Below are 23,353 nucleotides of genomic sequence, written 5' to 3'. Positions count from 1 at the left end.
ATTTATTTCTCCTATCTAGCTGTAATTTTGTATCCATTAACCAATCTTTCCCTATTCCTCCTCCCCACTACTTTTACCAGCCTCTAGTAACCACTATTCTATTTACTTCTATGACTTCAACTTTTGAGCTCATATATGGGTGTGAATATGTGTTATTTATCTTTCTGTGCCTGATTTATTTCACTTAACATAATGTCCTCCAGGTTCATCCATGTTGCCATGAATGACAGGACTTAATTCTTATTTATAACTGAATCGTTTTCTATTGTGCATATATACCACATTTTCTCTATCCATTCATCTGTTGATGGACTTGTAGTTTGATTCCATTACCTTGGCTACTGTGGATAATGCTGCAATAAACACGGGAGTGCAGACACCTCTTCAATATACTGATTTACTTGTCTTTGGATAGGTACCCGGTAGTGCTGGATCACATGGTAGTTCTATTTTTAGTTTTTTGAGGAACCTCCATACTGTTTTCCATAATGGCTGTACTAATTCACAATCACACTAATACTGTATGAGTTTCCTTTTTCATGTATCCTCACTGGCATTTGTTATTTTTTGTCTTTTTGACAATAGTCATTCTAACAAGTGTGAGGTGATATCTCATCGTGGTTTTGATTTGTATTTCTCTGATGATTAGTGATGTCGAGTGTTTTTTTTTTTTTTCATGTACTTGTTGGCCATTTGCTTGTCCTCTTTTGAGAAGTCTTTAGATCATTTGCCCATTTTTAAATCAAAATATTTGAGGTTTTTTGGAGTTATTTTTTGAGCTGCTGATTTTTTTGAGTTCCTTGTATATCCTGGATATTTTGTCAGGTAAATAGTTTGCAAATATTTATTTCCATTCTACAGGTCACCTCTTTGTTGATGATACCCTTTATTGTGCAGAGGCTTTTCGTTTGATATAGTCCCACTTGTCTATTTTTATTTTTGTTCCCTGTACTCTTGAAGTCTTATCCATAAATTTTTTTCCTAGACCAATGTCCAGAAGCATTTTCCCTGTTTTCTTCAAGTAGTTTTAGGGTTTTGTGTCTTACATTTAATTATTTAATCCATATTGGGTTCATTTTTATATGTGCTGAGTATTAGGGGTCTGATTTAATTCTTCTTTAATATGAATATCCAGTTTTCCCAACACCATTTATTGAAAAAGGATGTTCTTTCACTAGTGTATGTTCTTGTCATCTTTTCAGAAAATTAGTTGGCTGTAAATAGTTGGATTCATTTTTAGGTCCTCTATTCTATTTGTCCTTATTTCTGTTTTTATACCAATATCATGCTGTTTTGGTCACTAAAACTTTGTAGTATATTTGAAGCCAGATAGAGTGATGCATCCAGGTTTATTCTTTTTGCTTAGGATTGCTTTGGCTCCTCAGGATCTTTTGTGTTTCCATATGAATTTTAAGACTGTTTTTTCTATTTCTATGAAGAATGTCATTGGTATTTTAATTGGAAATGCATTGAATCTGTAACTTGAGTAGTATGGTCATTTTAACAATACTAATTCTTTCCATTCATGAGCATAGGATGTCTTTTCATTGGTTTTGTGTCCTCTACTATTTCTTTCATCAGCGTTTTATAGTTTTCATTGTAGAGGTCTTTCACCTCCTTGGTTAAATTTATTCCTAGGGATTTTTTGTAGCTAGTATAAATGGAATTGCTTTCTTGATTTCTTTTTGTTGTTGTTGTTATTGGCATACAGAAATGCTACTGATTTTTGTAGGTTGATTTTGTATCCTATAACTTTACTGAATTTGTTTATTAGTTCTAAAAGTACTTTGGTGGAGTATTTAGATTTTTCTGTATATAAGATCATGTTTTCTGCAAACAGGGACAATTTGACTTCCTCGTTTTGAATTTGAATGCTCTTTATTTATTTCTCTAGCCTAATTTTTTTGTCTGACATAAGTATAGCTACTCCTATATACTATATAGGAGTATATTTTCATTTGTGTGGAATACATTTTTCATTTGTGTGGAATACATTTTTCATTTGTGTGGAATACATTTTTCCATTTCTTCACTCACAGTCTCCATCTGTTTTTACAGGTGACAGGAGTTTCTTGTAGGCAGCATAAAGTTGGGTTTTGTTTTTTCTTATTCATTCAGTTAGTCTATATCTTTTAATTGGGAGGATTTAAAGTGTTTAAAAGAAACTACCATCAGAGTGAACAGGCAACCTATAGAATGAGAGAAAATTTTTACAATCTATCCATCTGACAAAGGGCTAATATCCAGAATCTACAAAGAACTTAAACAAATTTACAAGAAAAAATCAGCCCCATCAAAAAGTGGCCAAAGGATATGAACAGACACTTCTCAAGAGAAGACATTTATGCAGCCAACAGACACATGAAAAAATGCTCATCATCAGAGAAAAAACTGGCCATCAGAGAAATGCAAATCAAAACCCCAATGAGATACCATCTCACACCAGTTATAATGGCGATCATTAAAAAGTCAGGAAACAACAAGTGCCAGAGAGGATGTGGAGAAATAGGAACACTTTTACACTGTTGGTGGGACTGCAAAGTAGTTCAACCATTGTGGAAGACAGTTTGGCAATTCTTCAAGGATCTAGAACGAGAAATACCATTTGACCCAGCCATCCCATTACTGGGTATATATCCAAAGGATTATAAATCATGCTGCTATAAAGACAAATGCACATGTATGTTTATTGCAGCACTATTCACAATAGCAAAGACTTGGAACCAACTCAAATGTCCATCAATGATAGACTGGATTAAGAAAATGTGGCACATATATACCGTGGAATACTATGCCGCCATGAAAAAGGATGAGCTCATGTCCTTTGTAGGGACATGGATGAAGCTGGAAACCATCATTCTGAGCAAACTATCGCAAGCACAGAAAACCAAACACCACATGTTCTCACTCTTAGGTAGGAACTGAACAATGAGAACACTTGGACACAGAGTGGGGAACATCACACGCTGGGGCCTGTTGTGGGGTACGGGGAGCAGGGATGGATAGCATTAGGAGAAATACCTAATGTAAATGACGAGTTAATGGGTGTAGCAGCACACCAACATGGCACATGTATACATATGTAACAAACCTGCACATTGTGCACATGTACCCTAGAACTTAAAGTATAATAAAAAAAATTTAAAAAAAACAACATAAAATGTTTAGCCCTAAGGTTGCTATTTATAAAACAGAATTTATTTCCGTCGTTTTGTGAATTGTTTTCTGAATGTTTTATGTACCCTTTGTTTCTCCTTGTTTTTCTTTGCAGTTTAACGATTTTCTGTAGTGATAATGTTTAGTACCTTTTTCTTTCTTATTTTTGTATCCGTTCTACCAGTGAATTTTACACTATTGTATGTTTTCTTGATGGTAGTTATGATGTTGTCCTTTAGCTTCCAAATGTGGGACTTTCTTAAGCATTTTTTGGAGGGGTATTAATACATTTACTGTTTTTGGTTTCTGGAAAATACTTTATTTCTCCTTCATTTCTGAAAGTTAGCTTTGTTGGGTATAGTATTCTTGGTGGACGATTTCTTTCTTTCAGCACTTTGAATATATTATCCCATTCTCTCCTGGCCTGTAAGGTTTCTGCTGAGAAATATGCTGTTAGTCTGATGGGGATTCCTTTATATGTGACTTCATGCTTATCTCCTGCTGTTTTCAAAATTCTTTCAACTTTTGGCAGTGTAACTACAATGCATTTCAAATAGGACCTTTTTGTGTTGAATTTATCTGGAGATCTTTCAGCTTCCAGTACCTGGATGTCTATATCACTCCTAAAATTTGGGAAGTTTTCAGCTATTATTTTATGAAATTACATTTCTTTCTTTTAGGACCATTCAACATATACTTTCTAGCTATTTGAAACTGTATAAGTATTGTTTATTTCATTCATTGGGTTCTTCAGTTTTAATATTTCTGGTTTTTTTTTTCTTTTTCTTTTTTGACAGAGTCTCGCTCTGTTGCCCAGGCTGGAGTGCAGTGGTGCAATCTTGGCTTATTGCTACCTCTGCCTTCTGAGTCCTGGTCCAAGCAATTCTCCTTCCTCAGCCCCCGAGTAGCTGGGATTACAGGCACACACCACCATGCCCAGCTAATTTTTGTATTTTTATTTTTTAGTAGAGATGAGGTTTTTCCATGTTGGCCAGGCTGGTCTTGAACTCCTGATCTTGTGATCCACCTGCCTCAGCCTCCCAAAGTGCTGGGATTACAGGTGTGAGCTACCATGCCTGGCCAATATTTGTTTGTTTGTTTGTTTTTTTAATGAAATGTACCTCTCTGTTGAATTTTTCATTCAGATCCTGAATTGTTTTCTTGATTTTATTGTATTGCTTATCTATGTTTGTTTGCATTTCACTGAGTTTTCTGAAGATAATTATTTTGAATTCCTTTTCAGGCATTTCATGCATTTCTTTTTTTGGTATTCTGCTACTGAAGAATTACCACTGTTTTTTGGTACTGTGATATTTCCTTGCTTTTTCATGTGTTTTGTTTCTCTATGTTAATATCTGTGCATCTGGTGTTAACAGTTGTTTTCTTCCAATTTTATACAGTATCTTTCATAGAAAAAGACTTTTTTCTATAGATGTATTCATAATGTCAGTTGGGTAGAGTGCTTTGGCTTTTGTTCTGGGTGGGTGCAATAGTACATTCTCTGTATAATTTCTTTTGCTGTCATCAACATCAGTGGTGTCTGCAAGTTCCTCAGTGACTTAGGTTGCAGTTGTCTGTGGAGGCTGTAGGAAAGCTGTGCTGGATGGGGATGCCAGGTGAGATGATCCTTGGGTCCCTGGGCAGCACATGGGTGCCTGGTGACCTCATCACTGGAATGGGCTGGGTTGCTGGCAGAAGTGATAGTGAACCCTAAGATGGTTTGGTCCTTTAACTCCTATTTGGTAGGGTGGTGGCAGCAGGTACCTAGGAGGAGTGCAGAGGTGTTGATGATGGCTGGGAATAGATGTTTGAGGATTACTTATGATACTCATTAAAAGATATACTATAATTATCATTTGGAAAATTACAGAGTTCCCTTTACTCACCTTGAAGGACCTGGTGCCATTTTTAGTTTGTAAGCCTCCTGTTAAATATTCTAGACTGGGACACTGCTCATTTCAAATACCAATATTTCTAGTAGTTGATGTAGCACTTTTGCAGAAAATAGTTTTGCATTCAGATGTTTGAATTGGGAGCTGATTGGGTCAGTTCAAGCCTCCAAATTTTCACCTCAGCTTATCTGTTGCCACTCATAGAAAGTTTTACCCTTCAAATCCTCATTTTTCTAATTCCCCTAAATATACGACATTTGGAACTATTAAAAACTTAAAATGTGATATAGGCTACAAAAGCATTACCTTTTATAGCCAAGGAATAAAATTAAGGTTGTCTGAAGGCATACTGTAAATGCTTCTAATCCAATTTTCCACCTGATCTTTTATTGTAGCAATAAATTTTCTAACCTAAAGGATTAACAGTTTGCTTGTGTTGCAAAAACTCTTTCCTGCCAATTTGTAAATACCCTTCTCTGTCATTTATCTCACAAACCATATTGCCAAAATTGTAATTTCCCCTTTTTCATTATGTATTTCAAAAACCATCTCATTGATATGGGTTCTGTATTTCGCATAGTATGCTCAGTGGGAGTAGTGGTCTGTTTGCGTGATTGTCCAGGGTTAAACTGCAGGATCCTCATAAAGCCTTGGGGCTGTGTATCTCACTCTCTAATTTATTATCATAATGGCATTTTGTGCCTTTTTTCTCATTTATTTGCACAATAGGAAGCACAGTGGAGAGAGACGATTTCTGCAGGGGGCCTGGAAGGACACGGGACAAGTTCAGACACAGATGCAAGCTTTGCAGAAAATATCTGACTTCTAGCAGTTATTGGCATAGAAAACTTTTAAGTGCAAAATGTACCATTTTGTAGGTATGAGGAAATGCAACCTTTCCCAAAGCACTCTCACAGTCCAGTGTGCAGCAGGATAAAGAGAGATTGAAAATGTTTCTGATATGAAATTGATACAGCATTTAAATGGAGGGAGGAGGCCTAGGCTATTAATGCAAACACAGCTAAAGGCATGCAGATACGATACAGAATTTGTCCCACAGTTTCAATTTAAAACAACCAACCCATCAGCAAAGTTTTCAAAGTTGGTGGAAGATATTGGCTGGTGGCAATTTAACTTACCTATTTTAAGATCTCCTTTTCTTCTTTTTCTCCTCCTCCTCCTCCTCTTCCCCCCACTTTCTCTCTCTCTCAACCTGGTTGGAGTGCAGTGCTGTGAACATGGCTCACCACAGTCTTGTCCTCCTGGGCTCAAGCAGTCCTCCCACCTCAACCTCCCAAGTAACTGGGACCACAGGTGCACACCACCATGCCTAGCTAGTTTTAAAGTTTTTTGTAGAGATGGTGTTTCTCCATGTTTTCCATGTTATTTCTATTTCTGTGAGGAAAGTCATTGGCATTTTGATAGTGATTGCATTCAATTGCTAGATTGCTTTAGACATTTAAAAATATTAATTCTTGCATTCAATGAACATAGAATATCTTTACCTTGTTTTGCATACTCTTCAATTGCTTTCATCAGTGTTTTACAGTTTTTATCATAGAGATGTTTCACTTCTTTGGTTAATTTCTAGGGATTTAATTTTATTTGTGGCTATCATACATGGGATTATTTTTACCTCTTTTTCATATTGTACTCTGTTGGTATATAGAAATGCTACTGATTTTTGTATGTTGATTTTGTATCCTGCAACTTACTGACTTTATTTATCAGTTCTAACAGTTTCTGGTGGAGTCTTTAGGTTTTTCCAAATATATAGTCATATCATCTGCAAATAAAAATAATTAAACTTCTTCCTTTACAATTTGGATGTTCTTTATTTCTCTTGCCTAATTGCTCTAGCTAGGACTTCCAGTACTATGTTGAATAATAGTGGTGAAAAAGTGGGCATCCTTTTTTGTTCCAGTCTTACAATAATGACTCGCAGTTTTTCCCCATTCAGGGTGATACTAGCTGTGTGTCTGTCATATACTTTTTTCTTTCTTTTTCTCCTCCTCCTCCTCCTCCTCCTCCTCCTTCTTCTCCTCCCCCTCCCCCTCCCCCTCCTCCTCCTCCTCCTCCTCTTCCTCCTCCTTCTCCTTCTTCTTCTTTTTTTTCTTACTCTGTTGCCCAGGCTGGAATGCAGTGGTGTGACCTTGGCTCACTACAACCTCCGCCTCCTGAGTTCAAGTGATTCTCTTGCCTCTTGTAATCCTGAATAGCTGGGATTACAGGCATACACCACCACACCTGGCTAATTTTTTGTATTTTTAGTAGAGACGAGGTTTCACCATGTTGGCCAAGCTGATCTCAAACTCCTGACCCCAAGTGGGCCCAGGAAAGGTCATGAAATGCCATCCAACAGGTTAGGCCTGGGATTGGGGACTTCAAGAGCCCACTTATTGATCTACCCTACTCTGACTGAGCTGGTATCTAAGGTGCAAGACTATGTCCTCTTTACTTTCCCCTCTGCTTTTCTCTAGCAGAAGGAGTCTCTCACCATAGCCACCACAGCTGGCAATGTTCTGGGTGTCACTTGAAGACACGTCTCAGAGTCTCACCCAAGGCCCATGCCATGATGCAATACCTGGGTATTGCTATTGATTATTTAGTGCCCAAGGGCTCTTTAGTCACAGGTGATGAATCCTGCCAGATGTGGATCCTTCCCTTCAAGGCAGCGGTTTACCTTTTGGCCCATGGTGTGTCTAGACATGTCGTCCATGAGCTAGGGTCTGGCATGGGCGCCTCATGACTGCCCAGTGCCATATCCTACTGTGACTGAGCTGGTATGCAAGATGCAAAACAAAGTCTTCTTTGTTCTCCTCTTCATAAGCAGAGTCACTTTTGTTGCTTCAAGCTGTGCTGCCTAGGATTGGGGGAAGGATGGCATAAGCACTCCCTTAGATTCCCTGGCTGGTGTCTCCCTAGGTCATGTACCATCCCAGCCCAGCACTAGAAGTCACCTAAGAACTGCAATCCCTGTGTCCTAAACAGCCTTTCAAGTTTACCTAGAACCTCAGAGCACTTTGGCCCATGGTGGTGAGGCTTGCCAAAAAACTCAAGTTCTGACAATTGGGATGGTCCATTCCCCTCTGGCTAGGTCTGGGCCAAATGCTCCCTTCATGCATGGGTGCTGGCTGAGCCCAGCATGGCTTTGCTCTCCACTGTGACAAGGCAGCACTGAGTTCAATAGAAAGACTACTAGTGACTGCAGTCTCCCTCTCCCAAGTGTATAGACTCTCTGTGCAGCACGGCTGCTACTAGGTTACGGGGAAAAGGGGTGGTGTCAGTGATTCAAGACTGTCTCTCCTATTCTCTTCAATGATTGTTTCAATGATATGAATATAAAACCAGGTACTCTGATTGCTCTGATTTTTGGTTCTTGTGATGGTGCCTTCCAGTGTGCAGATAATTGTTAAAATTTGTTGTTCCTGTCGGGAGTTATCAATGGTATAGGCTTCTATTCCACCATCTTGCTCTGCTCCCAAAACACTTCAAATATTAAACACTGAAATAAATGTGAGTTATACATACATTTAAGAAAGATTAATAAAACAAATAAGGTAATTATTTATCCAATTATTCCAGTTCCGGGTTGTAGGTGGCTGCAGCCTATCTGGCAGCTCAGCACTCAAGGGAGGAATCAACCCTGGACAGGATGCTACTCCATCGCAGGGTACACACGTACACACACTCACTCACACTGGGACAATTTAGACATGCCAATTAACCTAACATGCACAACTTAGGGATATGAGAGGAAACCAGAATACCTGGAGAAAACCCATGTAGACACAGGGAGAATGTGCAAACTCAATACAATGGCCCTACCAGTAATTGATGTTTCTTTTTCCTCATCATTTAATGAAATGACGTTGAAAATCACCTTATTCGAGGACCTACTGTATAATGCTTTTTGTCAGGCATTAATATGCATGCCATCAAAATCAAAAGCACAGGCTCAGCTAAAATTTCTCAAATGCATGGAAACAACCACCTCAACACTGTTATCTTTTAATTTCAAATGGTTACCTGGGCTCAAAATCTGGGTGTGCAATTTTATCTGCTCTGGGCAGTGCTCAATATCAAGCATTTCTTACAACAATTAGGACTTATTCCCATTCAGATAATGTTGTCCTAGTTAACCCCTTTGTGGTTTTTGGAGATGTAGGTTCATGTTTTTAAACTTTTTTTTTTTTTCTTTTTTTGAGACAGGTTCTTGCTCTGTCCCCCAGACTTGAGTGCAGTGGCATGATTATGGCTCACTGTAGCTTCAACCTCCTGGGCTCAAGCAATCTTCCCACCCCAGCTGCCCGAGTATCAGGGACCACAGGTGTGTGCCACTGCACCCAGCTAATGTTTTTATTTTCTGTAAAGACAGGGTCTCACTATGTGGTCCAGCCTTGTCTTGAACTCCTGGGCTCACGCAATTTTCCTGACTCAGCCTCCCAAAATGTTGGGATTACAGGTGTGAGATGCACCAGACCCTTAAATTTCTTAAAAACCCCATAAGTCCTCTTTGTTTTACAGGAAAGTAGAAGCTTGGATTTTAGTCTGATCACAGGAAACAAGTAGGTTGTTATTCATTCAACAAAAAATATTTATGATAAACATTTTTCAGGCTATCCATTTATTTAATAGGTCTTTATTACATATTCACTGCTGTCAAGTGTTTTGGGGCCAGAGGTGAATTATCCTAGTTTGGAGACTAGATGGAATATTCTTTTAAATGGGTGCGTTTGTATCTCAAAACAAATCCTGTAGTTTATATAATTTGGAATATTGTATGTCTGTTTTCCATGGAAATGATGAAGTTCATTGGTCATGGTACTCCTGGTCATGGGACTCACACTCACTTTGCTCTTACCTCTTTCTTATTTTCACATGCACCCCATCCACACTCATGTCTAATCCAGACGACTGGTAGTATATAAGAGACCCCAAATATTACCACTGGCTCAGAATCTGAGCCAATAAATGGACAGACTATGCCATACTTGAAATAAACTTCTTTAAAAATAAAAATTAAGAGTATAAGTTCTCTCATTTCATCTTCTCAGTTTCATGAAATATTTCATGTTTAGAATGCTAGCAAGTGTGAAAGAGGCTATGGAATTTTGTGAGTGATAAAATATTTGTAGAGTACTTGGGGATCTGGGTCCTATTAAAACCAACCAAACACAAGTAGCTCATATGAGTCCTTCAATTTTTATTCTTGCTTCCAACTTTTAATCTTCCAGCACTGCCAAAACATGGAACTAGGCAGATTTATAGCAATTCTGGTAGTATTTGTTAGGCACTGATTTCATACAACACTCTTGGCAATAAAACTGTATAGTTCTCTAAACTTGACATTTAGCATGTCCTTTATCCTATAAGAAGAAAAATACTTCTTTTTGTTCTGTTGGAGTAGGTTAGCTTATAAAAATAAAGTGATGCATCTTTATATGTTTTTAACATGTCCAACTTTGCCAGGCATGGTGGTTCATGCCTCTAATCCCAAGCACATTGGGAGGCTGAGGCAAGAGGATCTCAAGCCCAGGAGTTCAAGACTGCAGTGTGCTATGATGACACCACTGCACTCCAGCCTGAGTGACAGAGTCTCTTAAGTAAGTTAGAAAGTAAATAAATAAATAAAATGTTCAACTTAAAATAAAATGACAATTTCTTTTCTAGCAGCTAGGTGAAATTTCGTAACTATTAACCTCTGGTACTTTAAACAACATTAAAACAGCCTTTAAAGAAGACATTAATTAACTAAGGAAAGATTTTAAAATAATTTTTCTAAGTTTTAATTTTTAAATTCCTAAAGAACCACATATTCTTTTACCATCCAGGTTTATAAAAATGCAGCTATCAAATTTGATATTAAAATCAAGATGCCTCACATCCTTTGTGGAATAAAGCACAGTATGAAGAAAATTAGAACATCATGACCACTCTTCTTCAATCTTTCCCATTTGTAATATTTCCCCCAAGCGGAGAAGCATGACGAATTTCCCCTTCTTGCTCATGTGACCACTTTTTGCATCAGATGCACTTAATTTTGTAGGTTAAATATTCAGGACGAAAGGAGAGTAGAAAGAATTTTTAGAGCTTTGATTTCTATGGAAGCAATAAGATGAAACTTGGACATAATATATTTCATTGCCATCAATCTCATTGTAGCTAACACTCCAGGGATTTGCTCGTTTCTCTCTATAATAATCTTATACTTCTATAGTGCTTATAATTTGCAACCCGCGTTCACTTACTTTATGAGATTCTTACAACAATCTTTTGAAAGAAGGGTAGTATGTATGTATGTGTATGAATATATGTACATGTATGTGCATATATTTGTTTATATGTATACATACGTGTGTGTATGACATGTATATATATAGTCATCCCTCAGTGTCCACAGGGGATTGGTTCCAGAACCCCCTCAGACACCAGAATTTGCAGATGCTTATGTTTTTTATATAAAATGACTCATTGGTCAATTCTTCTTGGTAAAGCTGATCTTGATCTTACTGGTTTCTTTTTTGGCTTAGTAATAGGAACAATGATTTTCATAATTTAGGCGACCAAAAGTAAAATTTCAGTTTAAGTCATTTTAGGAATAAACCATGGAGCTATAAATCTTTTGGAAGAGTTATAGATTCAGTGTTAATGCTAGAGTATTGCAGTCTATTAATAAAATAGATAGCTCTGAAAAGTTGCTTTAGAAAAATGTTTCAGCTACAGTGACCCAATATCAAATTCTGTACAGTTACCCTCTATTTTGTAAATGCGTATGTTAACACCAAAGTGTTTATATTGTGTAATTTCCTACCTTAGATGCTTTCATTTTTAATATAATGCTGTTTCAAGGTTGAGTATGTAGTGATAACTGTTACAAATTGGTTACAAGAGAGCACAATCATTGTAAAAATCATAGGCTATGTCATTATGTAGACAAAAATCACTGACAATGCATGCCAGAGGTGGATCATAAATAGTAACTCCTAAGACTAGAAATCTACTTGATAGTGATTTTTGTGGGTTCATCTTTAAAAGTGACCTCACTGAATAAAAGTTTAATATTACTAGGTAAATCTAAAAACTGTCCAGAATTTTCGATCCTAGTCTAGTACCACTTACTTGGGAACAAATATAGAAAAACAGGCAACCCCGTCCGTTAATTTGGCTCTATGTTATTGTATAGACAAAAATCACTGACCATGCACGCCAGAGGTGGATCATAAATAGTTAACTCTTAAGACTAGAAATCTACTTGATAGTGATTTTTATGGGTTCATCTTTAAAAGTGACCTCGCTGATTAAAGGTTCAATATTTCTTAAAAGAAAGGTAAATCTAGAAAACTGTCCAGAATTTTCTATCCTAGTCTAGTACTACTTACTTGGGAACAAATATAGAAACACAGGCAATCCCGTCTGTTAATTTTGATGTTGAACGTGTGGTTAGAGAGCACACTGGGATATGTTACAGGACTTGAGATAAAAAGCAAATTTGTAAAGTGTCTAAGTGTTGATGGAGAAAAACACAACTAGCACATACGGAAATTTTCTTTGAGTTCTCTGGAGGGTGATCACCAACTCAGTAGGTGAAGCCCTGCCCTCTAGTGGTTATGGGTGTGCGAGGACTTCTGTTCAACACTACGTGTCTGGCTCACCAAGGTTTATTAAAACCAATCGTTAATTAAAAAGCACTTATTAGGGGTCTGGGTAAGATGCCGAGCAAGTGAAATGTTTACGTGTGAAAAGGCATTGCCCCTGGACAAAGGTACAGCGGCCGAAGAAGTGCTCGTTCATTGGCTTCGACCGCTGTACGACTGGTTTCTAATTGCTGTTCCACCCTCTCCCCAGTTCCACACACCACAAACGAATGCAAAAGATTAGTTCTCCCTGGAGTTCTCTGAGGCTGAACCTTGCTGTCTCATTACACATGGTAACTAAACACACCCCTTACGGAATTTTGGGAAGTCGCCCCGCGATGACCGGCTTCCGCAAAAACCAAGCAGTCAGTGCAGGGTTTTGCAAGTGAGAGTGCGAAACTCGGGAGGCTGCTCTTGGTGCTCCAGTCCCTGGCAGGAGCATGGATACCTCGTCCCTTTCTTCCGCGGGCCTCAACGTCGCCTGCTGGGATTGTGACTGCCACCCCGTCGGGAGCGGCTTCCCCTGCAGAATTTGTAGAGAGCGCTTAAACGCCTCAGGGACAGCAGCCATGGCTGTCAGTTTGGGCTGACCCTGCGGCCGCCCCACGGGAATGTGTGGCCAACACGCGGCGTGGGCGAATCTCCCACCCTCGCGTTAAGTGGGTGCACATAAACGGGCGGACACCGTCCCTGGGATAAGGGAGGCGCCGGCAAGAACAGGGCGGGCCACCAACCCCGCGCGACCTCCTACCGGACGGATCCAAACACAAACATTGTCCATTCCAGGCCGAAGTCTCGGCCTTCACTTCACTTCCGCCTTCCCCGCCCGTGAGCACGAATACGCCTGCGCGCACCTCTCGCGGCGGAAGTAGTAGCGACAAAGCTTGGTGCGCGGCTGGCCCAGGAGTGCGGGGCGCGACTGGGCGGCCGGCGGCGGGGAGGGGCGGAGCGCAGGAGTCGGAGGCGGGAGCAGACCAGCACGGCCTCGCGGAGCCGGCCCGGCGGACCGTGACGGGTCCCCTCACCTCCTCTCCTTTCCCCTCCCCGCCCGCCCTCTCTGTCTCCCTTCCTACCTCCCTCCCGCTCGCTTCTTCTCACGCCCGGAGCAGGCTCCCGCCTCGCACCGCTGCCCCGCGAGCAGCTCCTCTTCTCTCGAGGCGCGCGGGGCGCCCCCGCGAGCCCCGCGGCTGAGACCCCGCAGCCTGGAGGAGGGCTGTGTGGGGCTTTGGGTGGGTACCAGTATTACCTCCTGCCCCCATTTCTAGAAACTTCCAGGTTCTGAAGGAAGGGGAGGTTCGGGGATCCCCTGGCTGGGGGGACATCTCTAGGGCGCCGCCCCGCTGGCGTGAGCTGGGGACGTTGCGGGCACACGATGGGGCGGGTGCGGGATCTTGGCGCGGGGCGGGGGGGGGGCTCCCGAGATAGCGGCTGGGCGGGGAACTCCTTTCTCAGCCTCTCTCTCGTCAGCGCCGCTTCTCCTGGTTTCTCTTGCAGATGCTGCTGCTAGGGGTGGTGGGAGCAGCCGTGGGACGCGTGGCCGGGAGCGGGGGTGACAGCCTGGGATTCCGGGGGCTTCTCTTCCTTGTCCTCCTCTTCTCTCTATTCCCAGTGTGGCCGTGGCTGACACTAAAGACTTTGTAGCCATCAACCCGAGTGCAGTTTCGATGGAAAATGAAGGTAAAGGCCCCTGGCCGACCGGTTGCAACGCGGAGTTGAGGGTGTGGTGGTTTGCTTTTAAGTTGACTTTGTTTTTCCACCTTTTTATTTTAGTGAGCTTATTTATTTACTGTGTGTGTGAAGTGTCCAAGGATTTGCTTACTTAGGGTATCCAGCTTTTATTTTGGTAACATAGGGCATTTGAGAGATTGGGGTTCTGTGGGTGACTGAGCTTGATTCAGCTTTCTTGAGGAATTCCTGCTTTCTTCAGCTTAGGGAATGGGAGGAAAGTTTTCATTTCAGATAGCGTCTATGTATGTTTAAATAGCTATTTGAAAGGAATTACCCGAGGGGAAGTAGAAATGGGGGACAAGGGGATGGGCTGCATCTTTGTATATTGGCGTTTCAAGCCTCTATGTGGCAGGATTCATTTATAAGAAAGCAAGCCATGTTTTATTATCTCTAGCACTGGGGGAAAAAGCTCATTGTTTTTCAATTCACACACACACACACACACACACACACACACACACACACACAACAAAACAAAAACCTGTGAATTTAATGAAATGTTATGAGGCGAGTGCTTTTCTTAAAGTTCCACCCTATTTCAAAACATCATTTAGGAGGTTGACAGCGGAACCTGTTTGTTCACTGTACACTGTGGACACATTAGATCGTCATTCACATGTTACATGATCCCTTTGGCCTCGTTAAAATATTTAATGCTTTTCCTGCACAGCACTGATTATTTTTAAAATTGTCGAACAACTGTGAATAAGTGATTTTTTTTTCCCCCTCCTGAAACAACACTTATTCTTTGGACTGACTTCTGACTTGTGCATGATCATTTTTTTTCTTCTGCCTTTAACCGGGCTGCAAAATACTATAAAAGATACTTAACAAATGACAGGTTTTTCCTCTTCTATAATTTGTTTTAAAAAATCTGTATCTGGTATAAAGGAACTGCAGTCTTCCTTGCTGGCTGCTTCTAATTTGTTTTTCCATTGTTGAGAATGTAAGCTTGATTGTCTTACTAGGACTGGTAATTTTGAAATGGATGTTTCTTATAGATGCAGTAATCAGTTTTGCTATCTGAGACCTCTGGGCTATGTAGGGAATATGATGAGAGTCATGATTATATTGTCCAATTTTACTCTGGATGGATAATTGGTGGAAGACATTTTCTGAAATACTAAAGTGTATAACTGCAGAGGAGTTATACTGTCTAATTGGGTCTTGAGAAACATTTGAAAGCAGTGATGTTTTTGGTGATAGGAAAATCACTTTTCTGAGTCTTTTTCCTCTCTAAGTTTATAGATTTAAGAAAGGCAAATCCATTCTGCACATGAGACAAAGAATGTTAAATGCATTCATATACTTGTTTCTTGGTAGAAACATCTTAAATAACTTCTAAAATTTAATGTATGTTTATGAGCTTGTTTTCAGAATGGTACCAGATTTAAGAGGATAGCCTAAAGTAGGTGGATTCTTTCATGTTGCTTTTGTTTCTTGATCTCAGGAAGAGGAGCATGAGTAATGAAGCCGATTCTCATTATCTACTGAGGTGGGAGGCGGTGGTTGTGAGATAGGAGCATGGTGCCTGCTTGTGTCTGTCTCTGTATTTTGTGGCCAAATATGAATTTTGTGGTTTCATAGTAAAAGATTATACAGTTCTTAAAAACGTGTGGGATTTTCTGTCCTGTTATTCTTGACCATCAAGAGACCATTTTTGTCAGTTTCCTCACTATCGTAACATGTTTTTTTAATACATAAACAGTTTGAAGAAGAGCCTGTATATAGCCTAGAAATTTTCCAAAGTGATTGACCATATTAAACTACATAGATTGATACCTGTTCCTTTTTATTGTTCACTTGCCTTTTTATAGTTCTCATCCTTCTTTGATATGGTGTAGTATTAACAATTTGGAGGTGTGAAACAAAAATGGATTCAAGTCTTGACTAACTTGTCTTGAACCACTTAAAGCTGTGTGATTTTAAGTAAATTACTTCACCTTTCTGAGCTGGTATTTCTTATCTATAAATTGGAATTGATAATCTTTGACTCACAGAGTTGAGAGGCTTAAATGAGAAACCCTGTATAAATTATCTTGTGAGGGAGGAATGATAACGTTTAAGAGCTTGAGTTGTGGTGAAACCATGGAAACTGAGTTGAATGCTGGATTCGTTGCTTACCATTTATCTTTGTGCATATTAAAGTTTTCTGTGCTTCCCTTTCTTCATAAAATAAAGATAATGATAGAACCTACCTTATGAGGTTGTTGTAAACATTTCAAACAGTATCTGGCACATAGTAAGTGCTCACTAAATGTTAATTATAAATAGCCTAGCTGAATGTTTGATACATACTAATAGGCCACCTGGCTTTAATATAGTCATGACAGCTGAATGTTGGAAGGGGAAACAGTTGTGGCCAAAATACTCTGTATGAAGTTGTCATTAGTTGAGGGTTGAGTGGAGTTAAGTAAGGAATTTTCTATGGCATTAGTGCTTTTAAGCCTACAGAAAAAGTTAGGGCTCTAGCAAGAAGCCAGGGTCCAGTATAGAAAGAGACAGGTTTGGAGTTGAAGCCTGACAGGTAATGTTTTCCTCCCCTAAAAAATCTGACAAGTTACTCGGCTTCTAAGCTTTCTCAGCCTCTATAAATTTTCTCATCAGTAAAGGAGACAATGCCCTCTTGCAAAGTTGGTGTAGGTAATAAATGAAGCCGCCAGAGCAATGTTTGACGTACAGTTAACTTGGATGAATTGAGTGATGCTGCTATTCCCTAGTAACAGAATCCTCCAGTAGGTATGCAGGTAAGTTATATTTGTAGGTGTGAACAGTGTGGAATTGATAGTGGCTCCCTAGAGCATCAGCATGTAGGTTCTTAGGTAGCTTACAGTGGTGTGGGGAGGAAATGGTTTCATCCATGTGTCGGTTCCTTCAGCAATGGTGGTATTTTTTTTGGCATTTCAGTTTCGATTCTTCTGGACCTTTTTCCCAGGGCCCATTTAAACTTTCTCAGCAAATCTTGACCAATTTTTAGCTATAGACTCCAGGATGTTTCATGAACTCTTTCTGCTTGTCACTAGGAACATTTAAAATGTTAATTTCCTGGAATTTTTGGACTACTTAACATTCAGTCGTGAGTTAGGATTTTATCCAGACCCTTTGGAATTTCTTTGTACATGTTTATCACAAATCTAAACAGATACCACTTAGGAATCTTGAGATGCACAAGTAAACAACTCTTACCTGATTTTTAAAAGTTAATTGCATGTTTAAAGTGATAGCTTACTAGAAAAGATATTTCTAGCTGGAGAAGCTTACAAATGAGTTTTTCCTTTCTTGTAATGGATTTATTTTTTGGAATAAATTTGGCCTTTCCCATAGAAAATTCAGTGTGACTTTAATACACATGAAACTTTAATATAGCCTTAAATGTTTGACTAGTGAATAGAAATGTAATAGTCTTCAGGATTTCAGGATGTGGTTAATTTAAGATTATAGACAGAGCTAATAGGTGTAGAGAACAATCCCCCAATCTTTTTCGTTTGAAAATGGATGTATTTATACTTTACTTTTAAAAGCAGTTTCTTAATTCAATTTCAAATTGTTAATCATCTAGGAATGTCTCAAGAAAAGATTGTGTTACTATAGTTGGAGAAGCTATAGGGAAAAAGGGATGAGAAGCCACCTTAATTTTATTCCTTTAACTGAAAATAGGAAACCAGGTTATAAAAATATTTTATATCTTTGGGTGTGGGAAATATAGTTTATGTTGTTTGCAGTTTTGCCCATAAAATGATACTCTTAATTAGTACTTTGAAAAACAGTTGAAACTAAAAGAGACTGTATGTATGACAACATTTTATAAACTGTCGTACTTTAAGCCAGAGGATGCTATAGAGAGTACTTGTATGCAGTAGCCTTCTGACAGTTGGATTCCAAATACTTGATTTGTCTTCATATTTTTGTCATTCATTTAAAGTCAGCAGAATTCAGGTGTGTTAACCCGAAGCATTATGAAACAAAATAGTTTCCTGGGGAACACACCCCTAGGGGCCCAGGACTGATTTTGGAGATCTTAGTTAGCCATGATCTGTTTTACAAGGTTAAATTTTGTTTTAAAGGTGCCAAGAACGCTGTGGCTTGATGGTAAAGTTAGCATGATTTTTAAATTACATTGTTGTTACATGTAGCATCTTAAGATATCTTAAGGATCAGTTCAAGAGGTCCCCTCACATTTACTTTGTTAAAACAGAAATTCTTTTTAATAATGGTTTCAGGCATCAGTTATGACAACGTTATCTTTATGCTTTTCATGTAGACAAATGTTGGTAAAAGGCAGTAAAGAGTGCATTCTGAGGTTAATGCTATCATTTCATGAAAGAAAGGATTTCTCAAAAAAAGAAGACTAAATTGATAATTTCCTCTTGGATGTGTATGACTGCAACTTGTATGCATTTGTTAATCCAGTTGACCCTTGAACAATGTGGGGGTTGGGGTGCTGACCCACCATGCAGTCGAAAATCTGCAGGTAACTTTTAAATCTCTGAAAACTACTCCTAATAGTCTCTGCTGTTGCCTGGAAGCCTTACTGATAACATAAATAGTCGATTAACACATACTTTGTATGTTATATGTATTATATACTGTATTCTTACAATAAAGTAGAGAAAAAAACTTACCAAGAAAATTATAAGGAGGAGAAAATGTATTTATAATTCATTAAGTAGAAGTGGATCACTATAAACATCCTCATTGTCTTCATGTTGAGTAGGCTGAAGAAAAGGAGGAATTGGTCTTGCTGTCTGCGGTGACAGAAGCAAATCTTGAGTATAAGTAGACCTTTACAGTTGAAACTCATGTTGTTAAAGAGTCAACTGTGTATCTTCTGTCTTCAGGCTTTAAGTTACTACAGACAAAGGTATAAATTGTAGAATTACAAATAAATTAAACCAACTGTGTTAATTTAGATTAGACTAAACTTGTGATGTGTTTAGAAAAAGTTTGAATGAAATGTTGAAAAGCTGTCCTAGGTTATAGACAGAAGACAGTAATAGTCGGGGTCAGAAGCATTATCTTAATATGGCTGTAACTGGGTGTCTGATTCAATTTCTATCTCTGCTTTTTAAATTCTGCTATAGATATTAGAAATGTGTGAATTGGAATTATTTAATACACCTGTTTGTTATAATTGCTTTCTTAAGTTAAAGGCCTTTTGGTTTGACATTGGGTCATTTCATAAACGTGCCGACCTAAAATCATGTCCCTCAGAAGGAAATGCATTAATTTAGTATGACATCCTTTTCTTTTCTTTGTGTGTGTGTGTTTTTTTTTTTTTTTTTTTTTGAGATGGAATCTCACTCTGTTACCTAGGCTGGAACACAGTAGCATCATTATAGCTCTTCAAAGTCCCAAACTCCTGGACTAATGTGATCTTCCTGTCTTAGCCTCCTGAGTAGCTGGGATTATAAGCCCACATCACTATACCCAGCTAATTTCTTAATTTTTTTGTAAAGACGAGGTCTTGACTTATTGCCCAGGCTGGTCTTAAACTCCTGGACTCAAGCAGTCTTATTGCCTTGGCCTCCCAAATTGTTGGAATTACAGGCATGAGCCACCATGCCCAACTTTAGAATGACATTCTTTATTCTTTTAGAAAGCTTTGAGATATTGATGCATCCTTATAGAAATTACTTCTGTTTATTTATTTACTTAAAACAGCTTGATAAAGTTGGAAAAAGCAAGACCCTAAATAATAAATATATTTGCCATCAGCCCTTTATAGGAAAACTCAGAAATAATAAGTGGAAGTATTTAGGAAGTTACTCATCAGACTTTTTTTTGAACATGTAAATGTGTTTTTTTGAAAATTTAAACACGCAGAGTAAAAATTAAAAGTTTTGGTTAAGTTGTGCATTTCAGAAATTTGTCTTGATTATGGTGTTTGGAAGTTAAAAAGGATAGAGCATCAGTACATTAGTACATAAACGTTCTGTTATTCTCTGCCTAAGGGCAAGATCCAACTTTGAACTAGGTCCTGGATTTCCTCTCATCTTAAATAGGAGTCTTTTTCATTTGTAGTATAAATAAATTAGCCTTTTGATGCTGTGATTTTATTTGTATATGTTATATATGAGATTTATATATCTCTTTGTATGCAGGCATTTCACTAGATTTTGTTTGGCCATGTATTTTAGTGTTTCCCTAGCAGCATGTTTGCTTTACCTGCCTTCATCTAGGTTTCTACATCAGCAGGGGTGGAAATATTAGTTGGTTTAATTAAGCTTTCTTTGGGAGTTGCACCTTACTTGCTCTGTTGAGTGTCAGTTCTACCTTCTTTTGAAGCAGGCAAAAGCAGTTCACGGCACAAATGCCAGAAATAGCATGCAAATCACTTTGTAATGGCATGCAAACTAATTTCTGCTGTGTCCTTTTCTTAATGCTTGTGAGGGTTACTATTTACTTAAGAGTTAATATTTGGCTTATGAAACTACTATCAGATGAGAAATTCCAGCGTCCCTTCCCACCCCAGAGAAAGATGTGGTCATTGTGGACTGCTCTGAAGTCTGCCAGCCCTCTATCCTAAAAGTTGGTAGATCAGTTACTATATCTTGATATGTACCCCTAATTCATATGAGGGACCAAGAGAGATTAGTTACTCCTGATTTCTTCTGTTAGAAGATAAAGGGAGTTTGGTTTGTATCTATATTAGAGTGATGGGAATGAAGGGTAGGGATGGATGACGGAGATATTTTACTCCTAAGAAAAATCAGCAGGACTTGGACAGTGACTAGATACAGAGAATTAAGGGAATAGTTGAATCAGACATGACTGCAAGATATCATTTAGGTCAGTGAGGGTGCCATTGATTGTGGTTGAAGGAGTGAGTGGATTTAGGGGCTGGCTGAAGGGAGTATGTAGGTCAGGCTGTCATGGTGTGAGGCTCAATATGGCTATTCATGGAGTGACGTTTTAAATCAAGTACCATGTTTCAAAGTGAGCTCTTGAAGGCAGAAACCTCAATTTGTCCTTTATTCATCTTGAACAGAGTCTGGGACGTACCTATTGTCAATTGAATGAAAATGCTGACTTCTTCCTTCTAACTAAGTGGTTCTCATTTCGGGATTATTTTGCCCCCAAGGGACATTTGGCAATGTTTAGAGAAATGTTGGGTTGCCACAACCCAAAGTATGCTACTGGCATCCAGTGTGTAGAGACCAGGGATGCTGGTAAGCATGCTACAGTCCGTAAGACAGCATCTTCTACCTCCCCCCTGCCGCCCCCAAAATTGTCTAGCCCCAGATGTCAATGGTGCCAAGATTGAGAAACACTATTTTAACAAACGGCAAGGAAGTTGACTCCTCTAAGCTTTGGTTTCCTCGCTTGTAAAGAGATGATGACTACTTCAGGTTTGTTAGAATTAGACAAGGCAGGGTATGTACAAGTGCCTGGCATGAAAGAGCCACTCAGCAAATGCTAATTTCCTTTACCTTCCTTGTTGAATAGATTTAGGGGAGTTACTTTTGGTCTTTTAACTGCTAATTTCAAGGCCACACACACACACACACACACAATTTCTTTTCCTGAGAGGTGAGTGGGATGCCTAGGAAACATAGAGTAGCTTTTATAATCTTAATGCTTTTCTCTTGGTTTTATCAAATTATGATTTTGATTATACTTTGGTTTGGGTTTGTACTATTTCAGGATTCAGTATTTAGTGTTCCCTTAGCAGTAGACAATGAAGTTAAACCCTTAATATAGATCAATGAAGTTAAGCCCTTAAATTGTACTTTTTAGCCTGTAAATACATTTTATGTATTATTTATTGCTCACAGAACTGTTATTGTTTGGAAGCAGTTTTACTATTCTTTGAAATCAAGACCAAAATGTACTGAATTATTTCTCATGGAAAATGGTAGACCTCCTGTGTCTCTATTGCCTTTTTCCTTTTTATCCATTTATGATTCTAAGTAGACCTCTCCCTGAAGTCCAGAACTCTTCCTTAGATTTCCTTTTTAGGGTCTTCATTAGGTGGCTTTCTTTTGCTTGTCCTCAGGTGCCTTTTTACTTTATTTTGTAAGGTGCTGAATGTTCCCTCCAGTTTTTTCGGTGATGTTAGGGACAGGACCACCTATATTTTCATCTCTAATACCATTTCCTTAGTGATCTATTCCAGTCATAGCCTCAGTGTTTAAAGTCTCCTTACATGTACATAGTAGTGTGGCATTCTCATTTTTAGGGAGTCACTGGAATTTTTTGCTGCTATTTCTTTCCTTTTAGGAAAAAAACCAGTTTACTCTTACTATACGTTATTTTCTCCATCTATAGAATGGAATTACTGTAGGTAAATGTCCTTGAGTTCGGTAAACTATGTATTGGACTTAATAATGTACATTTTATTAATTGCAGATGGAATTTAGAAATAACATGCCTGTTTTTCATCTTTAAGATTATTTAAATATTCCATTTATTAATTAGTTGGTTAGAAAAATTAGCTTTTGAGGAACACTATTTAAAAATGGAAAATAATAATAGAGTACATTTTGTGACAGCAAATAAATTATCGTTTAACTTAACCCTATAGGATTCAAAGTTGGTAGCTTTAAATGATGTTGAATTGTATTTGACCATCAACTGCTTTTACAGTCTTATGTGGCTCCCCATTGTACCTGTAGTTATTTAGGTCTGGAAGCACAGGGTGTTAAGAATGCCACCATAATGTCTTTTCATAAAGGTTTTGTTTGTCATAGCCTGTAAAATTAAGTTCACCAATTAGCTGCTTTATGAAATGAATGTCATTGGTCATGGTGGGGGAGGTATTAGGAGAAGGTATAAAGGAGTCTAAAATAACTTTCTCTCCCTCCCTTACTTCTTTCCTTCTGCCTCTTCCTCCCCGCTTCCCTCCCCTCCCCTCCCCTCCCCTCCCCTCCCCTCCCCTCCCCTCCCCCTGTCTTCTTTTATTGCTAATAAAATAATTGTTGCTCACTGAAGGCTTTAAAA

The 23,353-nt window shown here is 38.8% G+C and overlaps 1 protein-coding gene across 6 annotated transcripts in view; it reads left to right on the top strand.

Moving 5' to 3' along the window:
- The window catches only part of ATP2C1 (ATPase secretory pathway Ca2+ transporting 1), a 165,455-nt gene that overhangs the window by 22,908 nt on the left and 119,194 nt on the right, over nucleotides 1-23,353 (top strand). Inside the window, exons 1-2 of one of the 6 annotated variants that reach the window (XM_025374254.1) lie at nucleotides 13,588-13,914; nucleotides 14,180-14,362. The exons of 2 other annotated variants lie outside the window; for them this stretch is intronic. In XM_025374254.1, the coding sequence (XP_025230039.1) occupies nucleotides 14,357-14,362 (6 nt within the window). In that variant the 5' untranslated portion in view covers nucleotides 13,588-13,914; nucleotides 14,180-14,356. Of the gene's footprint in view, nucleotides 1-13,587; nucleotides 14,363-23,353 lie in introns of those variants that run through there. 3 more of the 6 variants (XM_025374264.1, XM_025374250.1, XM_025374242.1) reach the window with 3 other exon arrangements.

Source organism: Theropithecus gelada, chromosome 2 (assembly GCF_003255815.1).
Source record: "Theropithecus gelada isolate Dixy chromosome 2, Tgel_1.0, whole genome shotgun sequence".
NCBI classification, from domain to species: Eukaryota; Metazoa; Chordata; class Mammalia; order Primates; family Cercopithecidae; genus Theropithecus; species Theropithecus gelada.
This window is presented reverse-complemented; position numbering and strand designations above follow the sequence as displayed.